Below are 21,394 nucleotides of genomic sequence, written 5' to 3'. Positions count from 1 at the left end.
ATATAGTCATTAATTTAGATAACTATAATAAAAGATTACAGAACATCTAGCCAAGGACAATTCATTTAAGTTTTCAAGCACTTCAACTCATAAAGATTTCAGTTCCTGAACAAGGTTTTCAAAAGTTAGCAGATGTTTTTCATTAAAAATATTACAGAAGTATTGCTGGAGGGGAGGGGGTGGGAGGATAAGGTGGCTGGGTGATGGACATTGAGGAGGGTATGTGTTGTGGTGAGCACAGTGTATTGTGTAAGACTGATGAATCACAAACCTGTACCCCTGAAACAAATAATACAATAAAAAAAATCTTTAAAAAAAATTACAGAAATAAAAAGGAAAATATCATTTGCTATTTTAACTTTACATTAAGTTATCTATTTTAGTTTTATACATACATAATATTAAAACAAATGCAAAATAAATGGCAATTATTAAACAAGTGTCTACATAATAATTTCCAATGACATATTTATTCTTACACATTTTTGTTATTCACACTTTTGTTTACAAGCTTATATATTTTTAAAGTGATTATGTAGAAAGAAACAGTGTTAATTGTACTCTTTTCTAAACACAGAAAGCAGATTACGGCATAACAACTTTCAAAAAAACTTAAAATGTTACAAGGCAAACAAGTGTAGAAAATTCTTTCTGGGGGGCGCCTGGGTGGCTCAGTTAAGTATCCAACTCTTGATATCTGCTCAGGTCACGATCTCAGGGTCATGAGATGGAGCCCAACATCGGGCTCCCTGCTGGGCATGGAACCTGCTTAAGATTCTCTTTCCCCTCTATCCTCCTGCCCCCCCCCAACTCGTTTTGTGCTCTCTAGGGAAAAAAAAAAGAAAATTCTTTCTGACACACCAAGGTTTACCTATCAATTATAAAAACTAACACAGTTGATGCTTAAAGCTCCTTACATACAAGGCAGTGTGCTAGACACATCACATGCCTTATACCTTATCTAACACTACACCATTAGGATTCACATTTAACAGGCAAAAAGCTGAGGCTTAGAGATGCTGAATACTTGCCCCAGATGACAGTCTATCTCAAACCAAAGTACAAGTTCTTCACTGATATATAGTCATACATCAAAGAAACAAAACATTTACGCAATTTTAAAAGATTTTTCAATATATCTAGAAGCATCTGCTAAAAAAAAGTTACACTCAGTATAACAACTGAAATTCAAATTAAATTTTGCATACACAAAAATTAGATGGTACTAGCCAAAGCTAAGACATCAACCCTCATATATGACTATGCTTAAATATATTAGTTTGAGGAAAATCCATCAATTCAGCATAAACTAATTCAAAACCTATAAAGCATTATATCCTCTTTGAGTACAACTTCAACCCTACGTACTTTGCTTTCCATTTCATAAACAGAAATTTCTAAATCATTTATGATAACAGAAGTAAGAAATTATATTATAGAATACCAACCAAGGCACCAGCTGCATAAAGCATTGCTTGATCATTAAGAAAATCTTTCTTTGCAGTATGATAGCAACTATAAGCCAAATCATAATGCTGCACCAAAAAACATAAGTCAGCCATTTTTCGTATTTGAAGCTCTGGTGCTTCTGGTGGATATCTGTAAATATAAAATAAGTTAAAAAAGTAATTTATAATTTATGATCCTTAAATCATTAAACATTATAAAATGTCTAACAAGCTGTTCAACTGTCTAAAACATTAGGAAAACTAATCTGGTCTTACAAGAATTCTATCTCCAAAGAGAGACTGTCATTTCCCAGAGGTATTTGGAAACAATTTTATTTATATAATTTATAGCCCTATACTGAGAACTTCTCAACAGCAGGCAAGCATTTTCTCCAGGGTCAAATTATGAAGCGAATGGTTAATTCTAGGTGACTCACTTTATTATTTAACCGCAAAAAACATAAAAACCCAAAATGAATTTTATTTTCCCTTAAAACAAGATTTTATATTAAAGAAAATTGTCTAAATGTATGCCATGACTCAGAATTGCTAGACGACAATATTTTAATTTAGATGAATTATTAATGAATACTTAATATAACTCCATCTTTTACAAATAGGGAAAGAGACCAAAAGTAAGGGACTTTCCCAGTTCTTCTTTATTTTTATTTATTTATTTATTTATTTAAATGTTTTTTTTATTATATTATGTTAGTCACCATACAATACATCCCCGGTTTCCGATGTAAAGTTCGATGATTCATTAGTTGCGTATAATACCCACTGCACCATGCAGTACGTGCCCTCCTTACTACCCATCACCAGTGTATCCCATTCCCCCACCCCCCTCCCCTCTGAGGCCCCCAGTTAGTTCTTATTTATTTTTAGATATCTAATTACCTAATGGTTTAAAAAATTTTTTTAATATAATTAAAGTCACTGTTCCTATCTACCTAAGTTTTAACCAATGTGAAACTAAAAAACTAAAAAGATAATCATTTTTTGCCAGACATCACAGAGTCAAACACAAGTCAGAGTTAAACACAGAAAAAACAAAAACAATAATATTTTACTCACAGCAATCCAGATGTACTTTTCAGCTCGTTAATGCTTTTTTCTGGAACTTTACTGCCACTAAACCATTTTTTAGTTGCAGAAAATAGAGATCGACTTAAACCTTTTCTTGATATTAACTACCAAAAAAAGATTGTTACAAATATGAGAATTTAATGTTTTACTCTTACATATAAAAGAAAAAATTCTAAATAACTAAAAAGCTTTAAAAGTGAGCAAATATTCATTTTAACAACATTGATTTAAAGAAAATTGTTCAGGGGCGCCTGGGTGGCACAGCGGTTAAGCGTCTGCCTTCGGCTCAGGGCGTGATCCCAGCGTTATGGGATCGAGCCCCACATCAGGCTCTTCCGCTATGAGCCTGCTTCTTCCTCTCCCACTCCCCCTGCTTGTGTTCCCTCTCTCACTGGCTGTCTCTATCTCTGTCGAATAAATAAATAAAATCTTTAAAAAAAAAAAAAAAAAAGAAAATTGTTCAGTATGCTAGCAAAATCCCTAGTGTAAATGAATAAATATCTTGCAGGATTTAACAGAATTTCATTACTAAGTGACACCAATAAAACCTAATAGTAGTCTATCTTTAAAAAAAAAAAAAATTCAAATACTTTAAATAACTTACACTACTATATTCCCAAGTTTACTCTTCATTGAAATTTTAAAAATACTAATCCGAACAATTAAAGCTTACCTGATCATTTAATTGCCGAATTGTTTTCTCTATATGCGGCAAAAGGCCCCGAAATGTGAACTCTTGTATAAACTGTCGAATTCTATCATGATCAGTAAGAGTTAAACATGCACCATGAATAATTCCAGTATTTGCTTTCTTTGTTTCGTGTAATGATGAAGCAGATTTTACATGATCTGGGCCATCGACGCTGTGAGAAGGGTCACTGGATGAGTCCAACTGAAGTGGGTGAGCTCTAAAGTTATTTGGTAAGCCATCAACTGAAAAACAGATCTTTCTTTTACTCTCAGAATGCAACAGAAAATTGTGATATTACTACCATACTGCTAAAGAAAAAAAGAACAATGTTGGAACACTTTATCCTTCTGTTTATCTTGTTAAGTCTAACATACTATACCATTAACATTTTCCCTCCTAAAATTACAGGACCTGGGTTAATACTTGTTATACATAATAGAAATTAAAAGATTCTTGTAAATAAAAGAAAAATACAGTGTAAAAATAATATAATCATTTTAAATAACAGCTAAGAAGAAAAATTTTTAACAAAATAAATTTTAGAGCTATCACTATCAAAACTGTAATTTAAAATATAGAACTAAAGTTCTCAAAATCACATCAACTTTGGGAATAATTAATGCTGCACACAGTATCTTACCCCTTGTTTTCTACAAATTGTTTAAAAAGAAATATATTACTCTTATAAAATAAATGTTTAAATGTCAAAAAAAAGTCAAACTCAAATGATTCAAAAAATTCTTCAAAGAAAAAGCTAATCCGCCCATTTTCTTTTTTATTATGAAAATTTCCCCCATCTTTTATCTGTAAGGATGAGCATGCTTTGAGAACAGTGGATATTTTCAATCAAAAGAGAAACTTAGAGAAAGTATATCAAGACCTTTGACTTCGTTATCTAATCCATCCAATGAAAGCAAGTTACTATCAGAATTCTTATTTGAAGTTATAGTACAAGGGCCATCTTCATATGATTCCTATCAAAATAAAATAAAAAAGCATTAGTGGTTATAGTTAATTAATCATGTTTAAAATACCACCAAATCCATCAACAACTTCTGCTAACTGTAAGCCTCATTTGTTTGTTTTAGCAAGACACTTACTTTCGAGTCCTCCAAATTCTTAACTTCTTTCATATTACCTTACCATTCCAATCCACACCTCCTATATTCCTAACTTCCCTTTCATATTCAATCTACTACCCTAATTCTTCTGAATTCAAATGATCTCTATCTCAGTTTTCCTGTTCACATGTGGTAAGTACATGCCCAAATGAATACCTGTAGAAGTGTCTGAAGTAAGAAATGCCAAGAGAGATGGACTACTGTCAGGAAGGGGAAAATAAGAGGGATGGTATGGAATCTTCTGGGTCATATATATAGTGTTAATAGGTTGGAGTAAATTCTGAATACATCATTGTGCGTTAGAAAAATATCCAATGCGACATTTATTTATACAAAGGCGCTGGTTTCTCAGTCAACCAAAAAACCCAAACTACTCTATGAGAGTAGTAAATTTGAGGTACTGTTCTGAGTGTCTTGTTTTCAGGGAAATATATAAGCTGGAACTTAACAAGATAAAAGTGATAAGGACAAGAAACAGTCTGAAACCACCACTCAAGAAAGAGTTGAAAAAACAGGTATAGTCAGCCTGGAAAAAATATAAAAGGGGACATGAGAGCTATCCTATATTTTGAAAGTTGACTAAATGAAAAACCGGTCCCAAAGGACCAATGAGTATAAGCAAAGGGAGATGATTTTTGGTTGATCCTCCAGCTGTTCAGACATGGAACACGTCACTTGAGAAGAGAGTGAGTACTAGATGAGGTTATTCATAGGTAAAGGAAATGAAAGCATTAGATTAGGGGGTTAGATTTGATAAGCTTTAAAACTATCCTCCAATACGGGGCTTCTAGGTATAGAATTTCTGATACCTCTGTCTTCTATTAAAAGTTCTCAAACTGGACAATCTGACTTATGCTTCCCTTCCTTACGATGACTGGACTCCTTTTTGCAATATTGTTCCTATTCTGAGAAATCTATTCTGAGTGTGGCCCGGAAAGACCATTTTTAAAAATAAAACTCCTTCATATTCAACTGGTTCTTTTTTCCTTCACTTTTCCCCAGCATTATCTTAAAGTAAATATCAGTATAGCACTATATCTGGATCAAAAATTCCATATATACGATAGAAAAATAAGGCAAATAAACAGATTATTAAACAATATTTATAATAGGACATCAAAAATTACATAAGCTTTATAACTGATATAGTTTTTTAAAATATCACAGAGTACACAATGCAGTTTAAATGTACAAAATACAAATACATTCCCATTTACTTACGAAATCCCCCTTCTACATAGAAAACAGTCAACTCTTGATTATCTGAACTAAGCATGGGAAATTGGCATCTGACTACTACCAGGTGGCATACAATTCTATCTAAAAAGTTTGACAGACCATGAAACCTTATACCTACCCACTTCAACCAATAGACAACAATTAATATTAGTCTAGAATTCTAGATTAAGAAAGGAGCAAGTTAGGAAGAAATAACACTTCCTGAAAATTCAGAAGGAAAGGAAATCAAAAGAAAGTTAGGGAAAAAAGCCCACCCACCTAAAAAGTATGAGCTCCAAAAGGTGGCCATAAGAACAGCGTGTTGAAAATGAAGGAAGGCAACCCCAGAGCATGTGGATAATAAAGAATTGACTGTAAGCATTCATAAGGAATTAAATGTACAAGTAAAAAATTCTATTCTCTACATGTCTAGCCAATCTAATTCAATTTTGATGTAATTCACTTTTCATCTTTTAAGAAAAGATCAATTAACACTGATATTATAAACCTGAAAGGAACACACATAAGGGATTATGTGTTAGTTAAAACAGTGTTAAACCACTGAATTAAGAGCTCACATGCTGATGGATCAGAACTAGCCAGATTCCGCAAAATAAATATTAACAATGCTACCAGTTAAATGAAGACATAAAAAATTCTACAGTGATACCATTATGTCATAAAACTGAAATACAGCTTTTGTGGTTTGCTTCATTGGTTTTTTTTTACATATACCTGGTTTTGAATACTATTTTTCTGGAGATACTGACTCCAAGGATCTGGTATCTGTTCATCTGATGCCCGATTAGATGTTCGAGAATTAATTTTAAGTAAATAGCAACCCTGAGTTCCATATTTCTGTTTCATTTCTTCATAAATTGATTCAGCTCTAAAATAAAAAATGGAAAAAAAGTTTGTAGTAAATGGAGAGCATATCTTAGGCAATAACAGAAAGTAAAATAAAGTAAAAATAATCCCCAAAAAAGGCAGAACAGAAAATCAGAGATAAAAGTAAAAAAATTAAAACAAAGATCATGATCCTAATTGAAATTTAGCTAGCTTGGATAGCACTTTAAAACAGAGTTATCAAAACATGCTTAATGGAATAAAATTTTGCAAAATACTCCTACATCATTCAAGGAGAGGGTTCTGGTGGTCAAACTAGTTGGAGAACCACAGTAAACCAAGCCAGAAGACCACGTCAAAGCCTTCCATTTGCAAATAATATACGCTGCGAATTTCCAAAGAACCGCTTCAAACTTAACAGATCAGGAACTCTTTAAACTATGAGAACCAGGATTTGGGAAGTAAACTTTTGGAAATTCCATCTTAGATAACAAACATTTATCAAAAAAAGTAAGTGCTAAACAGAAAAGTATAGCACCCCAAAACGCCATAAACATCTTTCATCGCCACAGTCTGCCCTTCCCTTATTTGTCTTCAAAGGGACACAGTTCAAAGGAAGAAAAAGAGAGAAAATTGAAGAGCAGTGAAGGTATTTATTCCATAAAATCCACCCTTTTTTCCTGCAAAATTTATAATAGCCGAATTCATGAGTTACATCTCAAATACAACAAAAAGCATTTTTATTTACATACTTTATGCTAGTTGGTAGGTGAAAAGATAATTCAAGTGATAAGACAGCCTAAGAACCAAACAGCATATTCCGATGAAAAATGAAATTTTAGTACACAGAGCTAACCTAATTTAAACAGTATCTTTTTACTCATTAGCCATTTAGTTCAAAAATAAAAAAACCCCAAATCCAGAAATCTTATATCCTATTCAAATATAGGATATATTTGTACTATATATCCTATATTTGTACTACACAAATAGCAGGCCTGACAAACTATTAAATCATATTTATATACTATAAAATTAAGACTAGATAAATAAAAGTTACAACCTTGCATAAACAGATACAAGTATATGTGTGTATACACACACACACACACACACACTTAAGTACAATAAATTGCTCACTTTACCAATGATACTGCTAAACATACGAACGACTGATCTAACACCTGAATTACTTACATTTCCTAGTTACAACTATACAATATGAAAGACATATACCATATCCAACTGACAGAAATTAATTTTAACAGCCAGTTCAAATTATTTCTATTTATACAGTATACTTTATCCACAGGCTACAGACTGTTTATGATTTCAAAAAAATCCTAAGTAATAATTATTCCTCAGAAAAATTTTTTGGCTATAAAGGAAAATTTATGGGGTGCCTGGCTGGTTCAGTCGGCAGAGCATGCAACTTTTTTTTTTTTTTTAAGATTTTATCTATTTATTTGAGAGAGAGAGCACAAGCAGGGGGAGCAGCTGGCAAAGGGAGAGGGAGAAGCAGCTCCCCACTGAGCAGGGAGCCTGATGTGGACCTCGATCCCAGGACCCTGAGATCATGACTTGAGTGTAAGGCAGACACTTAACTGACTGAGCCACCCAGGTGCCCTAGGGCATGGGACTTTTGATCTTGGGGTTGTAAGTTCAAGCCCCACATTGGGTGTAGATTATTTAAAAATAAAATCTTTTTAAAAAATGAATAAAAATAAAAAAATAAAAATTAAGGAATATTTCTCTAAAAGATAATGGTATATGCTCAGAAAAAGGGCAAGAAACAATTATTTGACTGCATATCCTAAATGGCTTTGAGACATCACAATAACAGTTTGAAACAAAAGATTAATTTGATCCACATCTTGAATCAAAAGTCAAAATAAACTTCAAAACCATAAAATAAAACTTTATTTTATGTTATCTTATTTTTCAAGACTTATTTTTAAAGATAAGTTTTCTTTTGTTCCAAAGATAAAAGGACTATGGCAACTCACTAATAAAGATTATTAAAGGGCATGTAAGAAAGAAATGTCTGGATGTTTTTGAGACTGTGAAAATATCAAGGCTAAAAATATGAAGTGACAAGAGGGTGAAGAGTGAAAAAAAAAGTGCCTTTAAAAAACAGTCAATAAGTGAAAAGTAAGAGAAAAACTGGGAAAGGGAAAAGGAAAAAAATAGGAAATAATTTAAAGTAAGAAATAACAGCTAAGACCAATAGGTATAAAATGAAAGGCACTTTTGTACAAAGACTGTAGTAACAGAGATCTATATCGAAAGGGAAGTTTGGATAAGCATATGAAATCTAACATAAAATGACTTAGTTGTCGAATATAACACTGGAATGAAAGATACAGTTACATTTTTTATTAATAAGCTTTTACTTTCTTAGATAAAAAGTACATCTAAAATTTAAACAAGGCATGTCCAAACTAATTTAGTCATTTAACAGGGAAAATTTTTGAATTAAAAAAATAAAGCTTACCTCTGTTCATCTCCTGCACTTACATCATGTAAAAGTACATAATATTTAAGTGTATTTGGTATAAACCACTTGGGGTAGGAATAGTCACTGTTGTGCTGAATTCGATGCTGTTCTTGTGATAACTTTGAAAACTGTTCCACAGGTTCAGCTTCACTAGATGATGCTACCAACATACCTTATAAACCATATTAAGGTAATTATCACATCACTAAATGATAAATAGTATCCTATTAAAATAAAACTCTAAGGAGACTTTTCAGGCTAAAAAAATCTGATTTCATAGATTTTCACTGGAAACACAAAATAATTCCTCCAACATTTCCAAATAATTCAAGGTTTTAAATCTTAGTTTTTTTGTTAACAGTTTTTTATTTACATACATAAGGGAATCCATGAACATAAAAACAAACAATATCAAAATTATACATCACCATCCTCAAGAATCTGCTGAATCTTGTTCCTCTCCAATCCATCTCACTGCAATTTCATACACTATCCTACCTCTTAACTTCTCTCTGCAACTTCATTAAGAACACTAAAAAGCCATACTGGTCAGAAGAGTTTAATAGCTGTAACACAGGTTACTAAAAAAATGGAAAACTATCTTTAAATATGAGCTTTTGCATATGCAATTAATTCTGAGGCAATCAGCAAAAGCAGTTAACACTGACATTTTACCCTTCCTCTTTATAAAATGGCTTAGAAACTTAAATGTGGAATATCTGAGCTGGAGAAAAAAGAAAAACAATAAGCAAGTCCTCAGTATTCTTACTTTGCATAAAACTAATTTATTGCAACCAGTCTTGTATCTAGGATGCCATTTAACAAAAACAACAGTAACAAAAACTTGAAGCATCACCAATAAAAAATAATTTCTCCATTCTCCATGTCCTCTCAACAATTTTGCCCTCATAGAACTATTTCTGAGATTAATAACTTCTAAAACATTTCATTTTAAGAAAACACAAAGGTCAAAGGATACATGCTAAATAGTGGTTCAGAAATTCATGATCTGATGCTGGCATCGACTGAAGAAAGGTCTCTCTATAAGACTCAAACCATGGAGTAGTAGCTAAAATGAACAATACATAAAATAGTTAAAATTCCTCAGCAGTATCAATTTACACCAGACAATATTTCAATTCCATACTCCTAAAAGGTGTGAAAGATAACTCCCAGCAGTAAATAAACATTTTTCACTTGTAAAACATTTTTCACCTCTTAAGATTTCACCTCTTCTTTTAGATTTACATGTGTATGTGTGTGTATATATATACACTTGTAAAAATAAAACTGACTTATTCCTAAACCTATAAAAGATCCCAGAATGTACTTACCTATTAATCCTTTAAATATTACCTATATGAGTAAAAAGATTCCAGAACTAAAGTTTTGTGCCTCTGCCACTAGTCACATTGTGACAAGTGGCTCTTCTTCATAAATATCATTTCAAAGCAATGGTTTCTCAACCAAGAGTGATTCTGACCACCAGGAAATATTTGGCAATGTCTGGAGATACTCTGGCTTGTCCCAACTAGGGATGGGGATGGGTGCTACTGGCTTCTAGGGAAATATACCAGGAGCGATGCAAAACATCCTACAATGAAAAGACCAAGACAGCTCCCCACAAAAAAGAATTATTTGGTTCGGAATGTCAATAGGGGTACGGTTGACAACCTCTACTTTATAATTTGATTGAGTATGACAATAACAAAACTTCAAAGTATACTTACCTTATAATCAAATATAAAGAGGTGTATTGGTGTATTTTCACTTTGTAATAAATGTATATATTGTAATCCTTAAAATGTCAAACCTCTCTTGCTCCATGATAAGCATTTTACAACTACTCTTTTTTTTTTTTTAACTTACCTAAAGTCAAGTCATTAGACTGTCATCTCACAAGGTTTAAAAAGATTATCTGAATCAATTTTCTAAAAGACACTCCATTCCTAGCTATTTATGCCGAGTACCAAACCTTTCACCTTAATCACTGAAAACAGCAAATATACTTTGTTCACATTATATTACTACATTAACCAACTGGAAGGTAAAGGGGAAAAAAGGCCATTCATCTTAACCAAACAGTAATATCTAATCTGGTGTCATATATATATAAAAAATGTTTGCTCCAACAAATACCTTATGAGAATAACCCATATATTATTTAGGAGCGCTATCACTGTAACCATTTCATGTTCATTGCTGTAAGAGAAAAAGCATTCCCAGAAATACTATAATCTATATGAAAAGTGGCAAAAATTAGAGAATAAATGACAATACTAGTCTCTGTTACAAAACCAATTTTCTTTTTTTTTTTTTTTTTTTTACAAAACCAATTTTCTAACCAACCAGTCTTCCCCCCAAGTCAGTGAAAATTAGTCTGTCTAGAAAATTAATGTATATTTTCACTCAGCCAAGGACAAGAAAATTTAATCAAATAGGAAGGAATCTTCACCGATAAGGGGAAATGATGTTCTCTATCTACTTTGATTATTTTTCTAGTTACTTTGCTGTTTCACTGCTGCTTCAATTTAACAAACAATAGGTAAGTTGTAGATATATCAAAAGGTGTTTGTTTCATGATGAGGTTGAAGAATTCTAGATAAACAAATCTTCCAAAATGGCTATTCACTGTAACACTATTGTAATAAAAGACTAGAAAGCCCATATTGCCCATCAGGAGGGGACTGGTAAAATAAAATACAGCATATCCATTAAATGGATGCACCATGCAGCTGTAAAAGAAGGGGGGAAATCTTTATACATTACTATGAGGTGTTCTCCAGGATGGGGTACGTGTGTGTGTGTGTGTGTGTGTGTGTGTGTGTACAAATGAAATCTTAAAAATACATACATATATATATATATATATATATATATATATATATATGGAGATTTTATTTATTTTTATTTGGGGGGGGGGCATGCGCAGAGCAGAGAGGGGAAGAGGGAGAGGGAATCCCAAGCAGACTACACCCTGAGCATGGACCCCAACTGGGGGCTCCACCTCACGACCCTGAGGTCATGACCTGAGCCAAAATCAAGAATTGGAAGCTCAACTGACAGAGCCACGCAGGCACCCCCAGGATATATTTTTAAGTGAAAAAAGGCAACAGCTGAAAAGTATGCATTTTTGTCTAAGAAAGGGAAGAAAATATACAGCCACACACATATTTGCTTACACTGCCAAAGAGAAACAACAGAAAGATAAATTTAATGAATTCAATTATGTATAAAGGAAGAAGAGAGAAGAGAAGAAAGGGGACAGGATAAAAGCTAGCCCTCCGTGAATGTACTTTGTTCTATAGTTTTGACTTTGAAACTATATAAATGTCTACATAAGTAAAAATCTAATCTAATCAGAAAGAAAAAAGCAGGGGCACCTGGGTGCCTCAGTCTGTTAAACATCTGACTCTTGATCTCAGCTAAGGTCTTAATCTTGGGGTGGTGAGTTTAAGCTCCGTTCCATGCTGGTCATGGAGTCAATTTAAAGAAAGGAAGGAAGGGAAGGAGGACGGACACATACATACACAATGGCTGAAATAATATTTTCTAAATACTGGTGCAAGAAGATACCAGGTACTCAGCTAAGGTTATAGGATTGAAAGAAAATTTTAAAAATATATATAGAAGTGGGTTTTATCCTTCAGATAGGTCACATTTAGGCTGATACGGTAAGTTTTCCCTTTAGCCACATGTTTTCTTGAGGGGCTAATTAAGAAGTCCTCCTTCAGTTTTTCTACATGCCAATAAATCAACAGCATCCTTCCCTTTTTTGCTTTCTCAAATGATACTTTTGCAGAAAATGGGAAAAATGATAGGTTAAAAGATTTTTGTTAACAAAAGACTTCAACACTTAGTGACAATTCTTTCTCCTTAAAAATTATCTTGTACTATTTTGAAATGAAATCAGCATTTTGCTCATACCCCTTTTCCATTGCCACATGTTCATATGAAATTGAAACAGCAACCATGTTATCCTACCAGTTAAAATTTTTCTATGCAGAATGTACTTTGTCTTGGCAAGGAAGGGTAAAGGAGGAAGCTAAGAGCTGAAAAACGTAATACTCTATCCTCCACCCACACTCACAAAATGCAGCTTTCTCTGTCTCTTCTTTCTTCCCTTCTTAGTAACTTGGGACACAGTTATTCGTGTGCCCAATACATATCTATCAAAGGTTGCCAACAATGAGCTACAGACCTAGAGAAACTCTGGACCTTGTTGTATTAAAACCAAAAATACTTACTAACCCCAAATCTGTAAGAGAAAAACACTGGATATCCTAAATAAAATCATATAAACATCATCTGTAAATTACATTTTTCCCTTCCTAACAATTCACAAAAGCTGATATTGCCAGCAAAATCACTATTCAAAATTAACAAAAGCACTAATAAATATTAACAAATTCCAAATAACATTGGCACTTATGACTATACAACTTTAAACTGTTGTAAATACACTAAAACGTATTTTCAGAATGAAAATATTCAAGGGAAAAAATGAAATAATTAGATGTCGTATAATTATTTAATTCAATAAAGGTATAGCCTCAAGGTCAAAAATATTTGACACTAGTCACTGAGATTATGAGAAAACATGGCTTAATTCAAGGCTCTTAGAACAAGAAAGCTATAACAAACTAAAACTGGAACTATGATGTAAAATTTATTAGCATTTTTCAAATCATTAAAAAACTTTAAATAACATGAATAATTAAGAAATATTAACTTCTTCTATTTCAACAACTCCCTTGAGAACTATTTTGAGGAGACTATTTCAAGTCTTTTCAGAAAAAATCAGCAAAAAATCAAAATACTCTAAAGAGATGTTTATTTATGCCCAATTTTTAAATTTTAAGCTTCTCTGACACCACAGTGGGAGATTTTTTTAAGTAAATTGTCCTCTTTTAAACTATACTCCTTTTAACCCTTAGTATATCAAGAAAAAAATAGTCATTGTCACTTATCATCAAACCTAATTGATCCTTGATATTTTACTGTATTTTTATTTTACTTTTATTTGCAGGATTATGAATAAAGGCACAGTTAACAAAACAAAACACAACATTATTAGAAATTTTAGTAAGAGTTTAAATGTAGCAAACTCAAATTTGTATTCCCAGCTTTCCTGATTTAAAGACACACACGCAGGGGCGCCTGGGCAGCTCAGTCGTTAGGCATCTGCCTTTGGCTCAGGTCATGATCCCAGCGTTCTGGGATCTAACCCCCCTCCCGCCCCCCCCCCCACATCCGGCTCCCTGCTCATCAGGAAGCCTGCTTCTCCCTCTCCCTCTGCCCCTCCCCCTGCTTGTGTTCCCTTTCTGGCTGCCTCTCTCTGTCAAATAAATAAATAAAATCTTTAAATAAATAAATAAATAAATAAATAAATAAAGACACACATGCCTCAGTTACACAATGTCCCTTAAATACAACTAACTGTTCAATGGTCATTCATTAACCTGGAACACATCCATCATGTAAACACTGATTCCAGAGTCAAATACATCTCTAAGTCCAGTTTATCATTACTTCTGTTCCTTCTTACACTTGCATAGTCAAGATGCAACACTCTCAAAAACTTTGATGGCTCATAATTTTGGTGAAGAGAAAAATGTCATTTTATTTGCTCCACCACTACAAAACATCTTCATTTTTAGACCTCTAAATAACAAACAAAATGATCAATAAACCCAATGACTTTTTCATTTCTACATCACCTAATCACTTTCAATCTCCTTCATACACGCACCTACCTGCCTATCTGCCTTCAGCATTTGTCCACATACAAACTATACCAGGTAATTTTGTTATACGAACATCATATAGGATGAAAGAATACTGTCACATGTCCTTTAACAAAAGAGAATGGTCTAGGTTCTTGTCTCAACATACTGTGTGAAATCCTTCCTGTTAAATTACTGACTAGCTAGATGAAAATACTATATTTCTTTTTTGTTCTTAGACATATATTGCTCACTTATTCTTGAGCTTGAGAAAATCTGTATTGGATACTGTCATCTCAAGACTCACTGACTGGGATTTCTGTATATTTTAAAATTCCTGATCAATTCCATCATTGTCATTAGAGTTTAACACTAGGTTGTCCATGAAGGTCAGTAGCCATTAGCCACATATGACAACTGAAATGTGGCTTTTCTGAATTGAGATGTGCTGTAGGTATAAAATATATGTAAGATTTCAGATAGTACCAAAAAAAGAATTTTACACGGATTACATGTTGAGATAATATTTTGTACATGTTGAGTTAAATAAAATATATTAAAATTAATTTCACCTGTTTCTTTTTACATTCTTTTTTTGGTTTAATTTTCTTAGTAATCTCTATACCCAACACGGAGCTTGAACCCACAACCCCGAGATCAAGAGTCCCATGCTCTTCCACTGAGCCAGCCAGGTGCCCCTCATTTTACATTCTTTACTGTATTACAAAATATTGAAAATGATGTAAGTGGCTCATATATTTCTACTGGGCAGCATTAGTCTAGAATATTACTGTTTCACTGTATTCACCTTCTGATTTGCCTATTAACCAAAAAAAAATGTGTTTACCATAGTCTATTTTCTTTCTGTTGCCAATTTGGATTAAAAATAAAAAATCCTCAATACTCAACTATGCTCAATGAAAGAAAAAAAAATGAAGACAAAGACAGATTACAAAGATGATGTGTTCCAGATTTCTTTTATACCTTCTTAAAGGAAAACACAGTATTTTGGGCAATGTGAAATTAAAAACTAAAGGATGATAAAATAAAAGTGACTTATTTCACTACTGCAACATCCTTCTATACAATTTCACCATTCTTCCACTTTCTTGTAGTTGGGTGTAATTGATAAATAATTCCTAGGATGATGGAAAATAGCAAAAGAGTTCAAGATACTAGAAAAACTAGAACACTAAGTTCCTCTCTTCTACTAGCCATTTTTAAAATAATTGCCACTATATTAAAGTGCTCTTTATGCTTTTTGCTCTTAAGTAAAAACTTAGGAGAAAATATTAAAGAATAAACAAGGGCGCCTGGATAGCTCAGTTAAGCATCTGCTTTAGCTCAGGTCATGATCTCAGGGTCCTGGGATCCAGCCCCATACTGGGCTCTCTGCTCAGCAGGAAGCCTGTTTCTCCCTCTCCCTCTTTCTGCTGCTCTCCCTGCTTGTGCTCCCTCTCTCTCTCTCTCTCTCATAAATAATAATTATGGGTACCTGGCTGGCTCAGTTTGTAGAGCATGTGACTCTTGATCTCAGGGTCTAAGTCCAAGCCCCACGTTGGGCCTAGAGCATACTTTAAAAAAAAAAAAAAAAAAAAAGGCAAGTACTAAGTTCTAAAAAAACAAAATGATGTATAAGAACAAACTGAGCCCAGTATTTGGCTCTAAAATGAAGAAGTGAATAATATTTAATCTTAATATTATAAACAGTGAATATTAACCAAAAATTATAAAAACTACATTAAGAAGATGGGGAAGGGAGAAGAGGGAATAATTAAGCTAAATCTTCATCAATTAGAATAGAAATCAACTAATAAAATTTAAAATTGATTAAGTCATAGATAGCCATATAGAGATATTACCTAAAAACACTAAACAAAGGGACACTTGGGTGGCTCAGTCAGTTAAGCATCTAATGCTTGATTTCGGCTCAGGTCATGCTCTCAGGGTTGTGAGATCAAGCCCTGCATCAAGCACCACACTGGGCTCTACACTAGGTATGGAACCTGCTTGAGATTCTCTCTCCCCCTCCCCCTCTGCCCCTTCTCTTGCTCGCCCTCTCTTTCTCTCTAAAATAAATAATCTTAAAAACAAAACAAAAAACACTTCACTAAATACCAGAGGAAACCACTAAAAGAATTGGGGGGGGGGGGGCGGGGCACCTGGGTGGCTCAATTGGTTAAATGTCTGCCTTTAGATCAAGTCATGATCCCAGAGTCCTGGGATCCAGCCCGGAGTCTGGGTCTCTGCTCAGCGGGAAGCCTGCTTCTCCCTCTCCCTCTTCCTGCAGCTCCCCCTGCTTGTGCTCTCTCCTTCTCTCTGTGAAATAAATACATAAAATCTTTAAAAAAAAAAAAAAAGAAGAAGAAGAATTGGTAGGACAGAGACTCAGGGAACACATCATGGTTTTTCCTTGTACTCCTTTTCAGCATTTTATCTATGTGCACAAATCATTTTGATAATTTTTTTTTAATTATTTTTAAGATTTTATTTATTTATTTGACAGAGATAGAGACAGCCAGCGAGAGAGGAAACACAACCAGGGGGAGTGGGAGAGGAAGAAGCAGGCTCATAGCAGAGTAGCCTGATGTGGGGCTCGATCCCACAACGCCAGGATCACGCCCTGAGCCGAAGGCAGACGCTTAACCGCTGTGCCACCCAGGCACCCCTGATAAATTTTTTAAAAGTAAAAGGTATTGTGGGCTTTGGAGGTTAGGAAGGTATTTACAGTATAAAAAAGATATTTTTGTTTTTAAATATGATAGTTAATCCCACTCTGTGCCCCCTTAGCATTGTGGCATATCAGATATGCCACATCCCTGTTATAATGTATTATGATTATAAAGTATTATAAATTAGAATGTATTATGATTACTGACTTACATGTGTATCTCCCCATCAGATTATGAACTCATATAATGTCTTATTCATCTCTATTATTGCAATGCAAGGCATATAGTAGGAAATCAATAAATATTTGTTGCATGAATAACAAAAGTGTTAAAGACCCTATGAAATCAAATCACAGGATTAAAGTTCTAGGAAAGCCTTAAGAAAGAATCAAAACAAATTCCCTTGTTATCAAGAAATGAAACCAAGTCGAATAAGTGACTTACTCAAATTATACGATTAACTAATGACTACAGTAGTATAAAAACTTGGACACTCTGGCATTTATTGTCCTTCATGTTTCAACATGTATTTCCCATGACAACAGGGAAACAACAGTTTAAATTCCAACACCTACTCCCAGAAATATCCAAATTTTGTCTCGTGTTAAACATATTATGCCAGGAACTGTTCAGAATACATAACCTGAAATTCAGAGTCTTTTAATGTGTAAAAGATAACCATAATATTCTAAACTTAAAATAATCAAATTAACTTTTTGCTGGAATTAAAGCTAATAACATAGAAAGACATCTAAACAAAATAATTCTACAAACATTTCTAACTATACGGGTGCAACCAACTGACTTTATGACCTAAAGCATATCACTTAAATTCTCTTTGAATGTTTAAGGAAATCTTTAAATATGCAATTAGGTGTTAAAATATTAAATTATAAATTGTACCCACCTAAAAAGATTATTTTATTAGGTTGCTGAAATATCCTGATGATGTACTTTTAATCTTTTCCCCTCTAAAAGTCTATTCCTTGACTCTAGTACGTCTTTTTAATACTAGAAAAGAGTCACACCAAACACTGCTAACTCATTTAACATATTAATATATTTCACCTACTAATCTTATTAAGAAGACATTTATCATTTAAATCAGATTAATAAGCACTTAAAAAGATTAAATATTTACTCATATATTATAAAAATGTCTTCAACTTAACACTAGGCTTAATAAAAAGTAAAATAAACTTAATGCTCTTTATTATTACTTATGTCACAAAAGAACACGCTGTTTTTTGACTACTGTCAGTTCTTCCATTCGAGATATATTTATTATGCATATGTTTTTAGACATTACGTTAAGCCCTGGAAAGAAAATAAAGAGCCAAAGTTCCTGACCTCATGTAGCTTTCTATTAACTTTACAATGAGACCTATAAAAACATTTTCATTATAAAAAAATAAAATGAAATCATGTAATTCATAGCTGGCTGCCTACTTGACTATAACCTCCATAAAAGGACTGTTTTTTCCACAACTGTATTCCCATCCCCTAGAACCTAGCAGGCATTTAAGTGTTTGTTGGATATTTCCAAGATACAGAACTGCTTTTGCTAACAGAAGAAAAGTTCACTTAAATAATAAAACTTATTACATACCACTGATGTTGAGGTCATAATCTCCTGCTGTAATCACATTAGCTACTAATCCTTCCGCAGGCTGACTGCCAGAAACAACATCATTCAAAAGCTTCCGAATGGCTCCAGGCTGAGGTGGTTGGGTGATAATGTTGCTTACTGCTATCTTCAAATTTTTGATTACATGAAGCTGATTATTAGGATCTCTCATATGAACTTTAAAAAAAAGGAAAAAAACTTGAAATTAATTCTACACAATGCATAACCCAATTATAACAACAATAAAACAATTGCGTTATTACTTCACAAAAAGAATGCTCAAATTAGAAACCAGAGGGGGCACCTGGGTGACTCAGTCGGTTAAGCATCTGCCCTCTGCCTTCAGCTCAGGTCATGATCCTGGGGTCCTGGGATCAAGTCCCACATCCAATTCCCTGCTCAGTGGGGAGCTCCCTCTCCCTCAGCCCCTCCCCCCTGCTGGTGCTCTTTCTCTAATAAAAAAATAAATAAAAATAAAAATATTTTAAAAAGAGAGGGGGTGCCTGGGTTGCTCAGTAGGTTGAGCATCTGCCTTTGGCTCAGGTCAAGATCCCAGGGTCCTGGGATGGAGCCCCACATCAGGCTCTCTGCTCAGCGGGGAGCCTGCTTGTCCCTCTCCCTGCTACGTCCCCTGCTTGTGCTCTCTCTGTCAAATAAATAAAATCTGAAAGAAAGAAAGAAAGAAAGAAAGAAAGAAAGAAAGAAAGAAAGAAAGGAAAGACAGACCAGAAATTCCAACTGGAATAGTCTTCCAGAAATACAACTGACTTAGAACCCTTCCTTATATACCAAAAGGGCTAGCTAGACAGTCTAACCTCCCACAGTGCTACTACTGCTCACAACTTTTCTATTTGTAGGTCCTTTCCTTCCCCCTATGTTTGGACTTGCCAGGGACCAATCCCCATCCATACCAAACCCCTAATTTTCACCTCACCCTCAGGCCAGTGCAGGGCAGTATGACCTATGAGATCTGTGGTATCAATGCTGAAAACAGTAAAAGGGAAGAAAGGGAAATCAAGCGCTGCATTTGGGCTTACTCTTCTTCTCCTAGAGTACTGCCTGCATTCTCAGCCCTATTCCACCATCAAAAAAAGTCAGTGGCCACCCTGGTGCAGGATATTGATAGTGGGGAGGCTGTGCATGTGCTAGAACACGAGGTATATGGAAACTCTGTATTCTCCATTCAATTTCGCTATGAAGCTAAAACTGCTCTAAAAAATAAAGTCTATTAAAAAAAAATACAAAAAACCCCCACAACACCCAGATCCCTTCTTCCACCGCAATACCTCCAGACTCCTCTACCCTGGTATAGGCCTTGCCTCAGCCTATAGGATTTATAACCAGTGGTTCAAAACTTCAGGTGAAAATAGATTTGTAGGAGGCTGTAGCAAGAAGAGTATCTACGGTGCACAGGAGGAAATGTGAGCAAATTTTTTCACATAAATATAATCGGACAAGATGATTAGTTTCCATAACAATATTAAAAGCAGTCCATCATAGTGATTAAGAACTCAACTTTCAGAGTCAGGCTTTCTTTAAATCCTAACCCACCACATGTTAACTGGGTTATCCTAAACAACTTTTTAACTTGTCTATGCTTCAATTTCCTCATCTGAGCATGTAAATTCATGCCTACTTCACAGAGTTATTTTCTAAGAATTTAGACGAGCTACTGTTAGATGAGACAGTAAATGTAAAGCACTAAGTACCACACCTGCCATATACATAACTACACAGTTAGGCACTCAAGAACTGATGAGAGCGGCAGGTACCACATACGCTATTTCAAGTACGGCATGGATCATCATACACAAATAAGAGGAGACTTGGAAAACTGGCTCTGGGTACCTACCCATAAAAAGTCAACACTTTTTTCTCATGGGAGGATCTTTATACCAAGCTTTTAAGCTCAGGCCTGCCTACATTTTAAATAAAGTTACATCAAATGTCTTCCTAAATCCTAGGTGTCTTCTCTGTTGACATCTAAATTTTTAATTAACAAACATAAGACAATCTTTTAGAAATAGTATATATGGTATAAATATGTGCACTTGTATTGTAAGAATAAATACATATACAGGAAGTATACATGCAAATTCCATTATAATGACTGCCCACAATAAAAGAAAGAAAGGTAGGAAAGGGGACTTCAAATGTATAATGTGTGATTTCTTGTTAAAGGAAAGGAAAAAATATAATGTAAATATGAGAAGAAGATTAATATTAGTTGGTTTTGCGTAGTGGGAAGGTAGGTGATAGGAAATTCACTTCTCTGAATTCTTCATTGTTTTCTAATTTAAATAAACACACACAAGCCTCTCTCCCTAATTAAACTTCCCACCTAGTCTATGAAATAGAGAAAATGAAAAATATGAAAATACTGTGTTGTTTTTCTGATATTTTAAGAACATAATGTTTAAGTATTCTCCCTAAAGTTGGTCTATAATTGTCAAATAAGT

The 21,394-nt window shown here is 33.9% G+C and overlaps 1 protein-coding gene across 2 annotated transcripts in view; it reads right to left on the bottom strand.

Annotated features, from left to right (window-relative positions):
* The window catches only part of TRAPPC8 (trafficking protein particle complex subunit 8), an 85,609-nt gene that overhangs the window by 58,870 nt on the left and 5,345 nt on the right, over window positions 1–21,394 (bottom strand). Inside the window, exons 2-9 of one of the 2 annotated variants that reach the window (XM_026496150.4) lie at window positions 18,918–19,112; window positions 9,890–9,979; window positions 8,908–9,082; window positions 6,303–6,456; window positions 4,109–4,202; window positions 3,211–3,470; window positions 2,526–2,641; window positions 1,449–1,599 (exon numbers count right to left, since the gene is read on the bottom strand). In XM_026496150.4, coding sequence (XP_026351935.1) covers window positions 1,449–1,599; window positions 2,526–2,641; window positions 3,211–3,470; window positions 4,109–4,202; window positions 6,303–6,456; window positions 8,908–9,082; window positions 9,890–9,979; window positions 18,918–19,112 — 1,235 coding nt within the window. Of the gene's footprint in view, window positions 1–1,448; window positions 1,600–2,525; window positions 2,642–3,210; window positions 3,471–4,108; window positions 4,203–6,302; window positions 6,457–8,907; window positions 9,083–9,889; window positions 9,980–18,917; window positions 19,113–21,394 lie in introns of those variants that run through there. The other variant, XM_044382907.3, reaches the window with a different exon arrangement.

The sequence above is a fragment of the Ursus arctos genome, unplaced genomic scaffold, assembly GCF_023065955.2.
Source record: "Ursus arctos isolate Adak ecotype North America unplaced genomic scaffold, UrsArc2.0 scaffold_17, whole genome shotgun sequence".
NCBI classification, from domain to species: Eukaryota; Metazoa; Chordata; class Mammalia; order Carnivora; family Ursidae; genus Ursus; species Ursus arctos.
The sequence above is the reverse complement of the archived record's forward strand: the minus strand, read 5'-3'. Positions and strand labels throughout refer to the sequence as shown.